The 6477-nt window shown below is 47.0% G+C and overlaps 1 protein-coding gene across 1 annotated transcript in view; it reads left to right on the top strand.

The window, feature by feature from the left end:
• Positions 1-934: 934 nt before the first annotated feature.
• Positions 935-6477, top strand: part of KIF23 (kinesin family member 23) — a 45736-nt gene continuing 40193 nt past the window's right edge. Inside the window, exons 1-2 of the mRNA XM_019503803.1 lie at positions 935-975; positions 1391-1422. Of these exons, the coding sequence (XP_019359348.1) occupies positions 935-975; positions 1391-1422 (73 nt within the window). The remainder of the gene's footprint in view (positions 976-1390; positions 1423-6477) is intronic.

The following is a 6477-nucleotide window of genomic DNA, read 5'->3' as shown; positions in this document are numbered from 1 at the left end:
ATCAAGTCATATTAGTACCATGTCATGAAAGGTGGCAAGACATTGGTGAATGTTCTCTGGAAAACCCTTATTTAAGGGTTTTCAGGAATGAGTTGCTTTGTATTACACCGTCTTTGTACACATGACTCCCAAGTTGGGAAGAAATTGGGAGAATGTTTTTAAGTCAAGTTGATATTTGAGCTCAAAAAGGACACAGAATGATTTTTAAAGCTTACTGCAAAAGGGAGAAGTATGTCACTGGTTTGCAGTCTAGTCTAGGGAGGGCAGGTTTAATCAAAACAAGGAAACTCATGGCAGGAATATTATACAGGCTCACAGCCACAGTTCGTGGTTGGTTGTATTTGACTGCTTTGCTGAACTTGCACGTGGCAGTGGGTAATGCTAGTGGCAGTTCACAGCCAGAAGCATCTTTAAAACATAAAATGTAATACACGGACTGAATTTCACAGCTCTGCTGAAATAGTGGGCGTTTTGCCTTTGTTTTTTATTATGGCCAGGATTTCAACCCACCCTTGAAATGTCTCTGGGACTGGACCTTCCACTCCTGGTATAAGGAGATGATCCCCCAGGCTAGCACTTCTCATTGTGGGGGTGCTTTCCCTGTTGTTCAGCTTGAATATCCTCAGACCTATTCCCCTCGGGTCGAGGGCCTGATCTTGAGCTCACAACAACCTGTAGAAGTTTCCTGTTGGATACAATGAACTTTCCATCCGGCCCTTTCCTTCATTTGACATCAGTGGTTGCCTCTGATGAATGATCATGTGAATGAGAGGAGACTCAAACCACTGTTGCTCCAAATTCATTGATCCTCACCGTGTGCTGGTGCAGCGAGGACAAGTGGGTAAGGCTTGGCATCCCACTTCATCAAACCAGTCCTGTGTCGCTGACTGGTTGGAGATCTTGCAGCCTAGTATAACTTAGAGCAGCCAGATAGATGGCTGTTCTAGCCATCTCCAAGGGTGTTGACCTGGGGAGGTGGGCTAGGATCAGGGAAGCCTTAAGGCACCTGCTATGCACCGCTCCCCAACCTCACAACCTAAATTCCAACCCCAATCCTTTGCTGGTGTAGATCAGTATAGCTTCACTGATGCCAATCAGATTAGCCGGTGTAGGTCAGTGTAGTTCTCTTCAAGAGAATGAATCCGGCTCTTTTATGTGATGATACCAAAAATAATTAAAAAAAAAATCTCTTTTACTAATGTTTTTACCCAAAAATAATATTTATGAGATTAAAAACTTCTATGCATTCACCTTGCACTAAACCCAAGTGCTTAACAACCAGGTGCCTTAACAAAGGGACTTGAGTCTTGCTTGCAGTTGGAAATTTGTCAAAGTAGCTATTCTGGAATAATTATTCTGGAATAATTCTCCCTATTGACGCTCATTCCAGGATATCCACTTTAGCAAACTTCCACATGGGAGGTAAGGGCTAAGAAGGCTCACTTTGTAACTCTCTCTGGAGTTTACACTGTGAAGACTGTATTGGGATTATTTTCACAGATGCTGTTGGTGGTACCGAACGTGAATGGAGAAACCACCTATGCCAAAGAAGTGACTGGAGTCCTTGTCACAGAGTGAGCTCTGTCTGCAGCAGTTTATGAACTCTGTGGGTTTTTTTAACTATGCATTCAGTGAACTCTTGTCTGAACATGCCTCGGGGCAGTTTGTTGAGCTGAATTCCAGAGCTGCCGTTGCTGGGGAAAGGCGTTTGATATGATTGGTGCAAAGCCAACTAGACTGCAGTCAAGGGAGCTCAGCTTTGACGATCTCAACCACAGGCCTGCTGGCAGGGAGAGATGGTTTTTCCCCTCTGCAGCCTATAGGGAGGACAAGCATGACTGGGGCTAAGCGTTCGGCACAGCAAAGAATGGGCTTCTGCTCTCGGCATCACTCCGTGTGCAGGGAGCAGGGGCAGCACGAATTCTGCCAAGCCTTGAAGCACTTACGAGCTGTGGGCTCCCAGAAGGGGTGAGGTCAGACTACCTGAGAGTGCATCTTAGGACTTTTGTATTTGCAGCTCTGTAATTCTCAAGTGCTTTACAAATTGTTGCTTGGGTTAACAAATCCTCTGTGCCTTCTGTGTCCCTCGCTTTCCTGCTATGTTGTCCCCAAAGGGCTTAAATTAGAAACTCAGCCCATAGCTTGCCTGGAGCTGGGGGGAGAGCGTTATGGGGGATAGAGAGGGTGCGACTGTGGGGCTCAAACACCGATGTAGCAGGCTAGGAGGCTGGAGAGCAACATGCTGCATCCCTGGACGTTAGCTGGGTACAAGCCTGGGGGGTGTCCCCGAGTGCCAGAGCTAACACAGTGATTAGACCTGGTCCAGACTCATTGGATGAACCCACTGGCAACCAACTGGGGACCACAAAGCAGGAAAACAGAATTGGGCAGGCTGTACTAGCCACCATAGCATTTTCACTACTGTTTTTTATGCATGGGAGCAGTGTTCATGTATCTCAAGCCTGGAGGGTGTCTGTAACTTAATTGTCACATTGAATGATCTAATATATTTGAATGTAATGCAGTACTGAGATGAAATGTTATCAAGGTTCTTGAAAATTACATGGGTTTATCATTTGTTTTTCTAAATAGTAGCCTCTATTGAGGTATAATAGATGCACTTTTGGGTGACAGTGCAACAAACTTTTTTAATATATACATACAAGAAGCAAGGATATTGATTTATCTTTTAAATGAGTAAGGCTTTGGGAAATGAGAACTTTCCTTTGAAAGCTAATCAAGATACATTTTCAAGTTTATCAGCGCTGAAACATTATTTCATCCAACATTTTTATTTAATTTTAAAAATGATAAAAATAACAAAATAGCTGCAATATGTACCAACTCCACTTGGATAATTCTGTAGGAAGACAACTGTCCTGTGATATGTTCATCTCACTTTTTTGGTTGGCTAACACAGGAGGAACCTGACTTTGTTTGCCAGAAGTGAAATAAACTTCTACGCCATTTTGATGTAATCTAGTAAACTGTTTTCACATTTGGTAGTTTAACATCTCAAGTTTAAGAAATCCGACTTTGCCAGTGACCAAGACACATTCACAGTTAGGCATCTATCCACTATGCTTTTATTCACAGGAAAACCACAAATACAGAAAAAATATAATAGCTCTTTGTTTTATATGATTGTTTACACCCTCATCATACTATATTCTTCAGCAGTATAACGTTGGTATTTTTTCTATGGGTTATACCAGAATAAATTATTTGAGTACTGTTACATTTTTCCATCTTGGATTATCATGTAGGAAGCTCTATCAGATTTCTTACTGTGTTGGAGATGTACGTGACTTAAGCTGTACACATGCAAAGGAATAAAATTTATTTATGCAGGACTGCTTATGTCAAATTGTTATATGTGCAGAATACAAGGAACTAGCTATTTGTTTCCTTCTGTCTCTTCGTTATGTACTCCAAATGCTGAGTCCTGCAAACTGAAGGCCAGTCTGTAGCCTGTCTTAGTCCTAACACTAACATCCCAGCACTGATTACAAAACCCCACTCCAAGATGGAGACACAAAAACCCCTTCCATTTAATAACTACATCTAGTTGCTTATGTTGATTCTAGTCTATTTACTGGAATGACAAAATAAAAGAGATACTGTCCTGATGCGTATCTGAAAGAGGCAGGTTATAGCTCATCCAGAATAAAATGACGTGGTGTTTTGGGAGTAAGAACCCATGTTCATTTGTCACGAATGTCATTCATTCCTGGTCCAGTGCCAGGGTACACGATAGCTTGATGCCATCTCTTAGATTTAGCCTTTACCTTAATTTTAACCCTACTTATTTTACCCTTGCCCCAACACAACCCTTCTTCCATATTATGATAGTGCTAATTCCTTAGTCCTAGAGAATTACATTGGTGTTCCAGCCATCTGTCCCCAGTCCACTGACTGCCAGGCTGCAGCTGCGTTGGCTGTTACGTATGTCTTGGCTACACAAGGCAGTTAATTCAGATTAAGATAGTGTGTGAATTTAAAGCAGAGCAGCTGTTCTTGCATCACTCCCTGTGTGGACTCTAGTGTCAGGGAAGGCATGAGTGAAGCCTAGCTGGCTGGGTCTCAGTTCAGGGAAGGCTTGAGAAGTCTTCCATCCCCAACCAGAAAACAGGGTGGTGGAAGAGGTGGGGTGTTTCTTCCCTAAACGATGCTGCCTTTAGCTGGTAGGGGTTGATATTCGGAAGAGCTGATTAGACTCCTGGCTTTTCCTGGAAAATGCTGCCATTTATCACCGGGGGCAATATTTTCTAAATGGGACTACTGCAATATATTACAAACTTCTTTGGAATTACAGTTGGTGCAGGTTTGGGCAGCTTGCTTGGCAAATAGTGTTTCTTCCAGTGACCACATTACATTGTGCTCTGATTAGTCTGGTTAGTCTACAACAGGGGTGTCAAACTTGTCTGGCCCCATGGGCTGGACAAGTGGGGCAGGACTGCTCTATGGGCCTCATGAATGGCACAGGGCTGCTCCCCATATACTATCTCCAGCACCTGTGATGCCTTCTTCAGCTGGTCTGGGACCCAGGAGGAAGAGATCTGGCATCTGGGTGTTGCTGCAGGAACAAGCCATGGTTTTGCTCAGGCACCAGACTTTTGGCTGTTGCTGCAGGCTTTGCTCGGGCACCAGCCGGGTCCCACCCAGGTGCTTGGGTGCTGCTATGGGAAGGTCCTCTGTTGCAGTCAGTCTGGGCCAAAGCCTACAGGCTAAATCCAGGTCATGGGCTTGACACCTCTGGGCTAGAACCATGCTTCTGAGCTTTGCTAGTTGGGGATTTTGACTGGGTTGTGCCCATACCCCTGCTGGGACTTAAAGCTGGAGGCTCTTGGCTAGAGAGTCTTGCTTAGGGTTGCCAACCCTCCAGGACCGCCTTGGAGCCTCCAGGAATTAGATATAAATCTCCAGGAGACAATCTGGGAGATAAACGATAAGTCATTCATTAAAATTAATATTAAATGTAGAATCCGATTCAGACGGTAGTCCGGTGGGATTTTAAAATGCAACAGTCATGTGCATTTGCTTTCCTGATGTAAAATCTACACCCCGTAATCCATAACCGATGCATGCGGGCACATCCGTGTCATGTTGTGTTGCGGGCATGTCGGCATTCCAGAAACCTCCCGGAATAGATTCAGAGTTGGCAATCCTACTTCTTGCCCCTCCACTTAGGGTCAGACATGCAATATTTGGGGTCAGGAAGGAATCCTACCTGACTTGGTGCAGCCTGGAGGGGGTTGTCTTTCTCTGTAGTGCAGGGCACAGCCTCTTCCGTGGATCTCTTGAACGTGCGTTAACCATGGGTTGCGGCAGCACAACGTTGGCAGCTGCGGCCCCCTGCTTTCCCCGTGGCAGGGTTGGGTGTGGTGTCTGGTGCTGTGGCAGGGTTGACAGTTGTTTTACGACAAGTTTAGGTGAGGGTTTTCTCTGCACAGGGCTGACGCTGCCTCTGGAGGTCCCTTCCAGCCCCGCTCGTCTAGGACGAGGGGCGAATCTACCCTGCCTTCTCCTTAACTTCACACTCAAACTCGCCCGACTGTAGCTCTGATGTTCACTGTCTGTCAAGGGGGTAGCCTGGGCTCAGCAGGGCCACCGTGGCTGGCACCCGAGCTGTCCCAGGGAAGGGGATGTGGGGCCAGAGCCCTTGGGTCACCGGCACCGCTGCCAGTGCCTGCTTTAGGCCTCAACTACATTTAGGGGCTCACAATACAAGGGGCCTCGAAATAAGAAAAATAAACCTGACCCAATATCAAGTTTTATCAGCTGGTAAATAAAGGAGATACGGGAAAATGACTCTGTCACTAGGGACAGTTTCATTCTAATATGACCAAAAAAACCACACACACACACACACACACAGCTCCACAGTTGTTATTCATATTGAGCTCTTAAATTATTAGATGGTTTCTTCTTTGTGCCTTCACGTTTGTATATATGCAAAAAATACATGTATGTGTGTGTCTGTGTGTCTGGGTGCATGCGTGTGTGCGTGCATATACTTGTCTGGGGGTGTGTGTCTGCATGCGTGTGTGTGTGCACGTGTATGTATATGTGTATGCATGTGCGTGTGTGTGTGTGTGTGCACGCGTGTCAATGCCCACTCTTCGCACGTGTCCGCACGGTGCTGATCACGGGTCATTCTTCTCGCGCGCTCTCTTCACGCCGACGCGGTTCCGTTGCCCGGCAGGACGTGACGCGAAGGGGCGGGGCCGGGGCGGTGGCCCGCCCGTCTCCATGGAGACCATTGTGGGCCGCCCAGCCCGCCGCGCGCTTGACGTCACGGCGTCCCGCCCCGCCCCGCCCCGCGATTGGTCTGATTTGAAAACGGTGGCGCGGGGCCCGGCGGGAGGGCAGGTTCGAACGAGACGGCGCGACCGACCGGCATCGACCCAGAGGCGGCCCCGCCCGGCCACCGTCATGAGGGCCGCGTGAGTGCCGGGGCGCGGGGCGCGGGGCGTG

This window comes from Gavialis gangeticus, unplaced genomic scaffold, assembly GCF_001723915.1.
Source record: "Gavialis gangeticus isolate Ggan-Ray unplaced genomic scaffold, GavGan_comp1, whole genome shotgun sequence".
Lineage (NCBI taxonomy): Eukaryota > Metazoa > Chordata > Crocodylia > Gavialidae > Gavialis > Gavialis gangeticus.
This window is presented reverse-complemented; position numbering and strand designations above follow the sequence as displayed.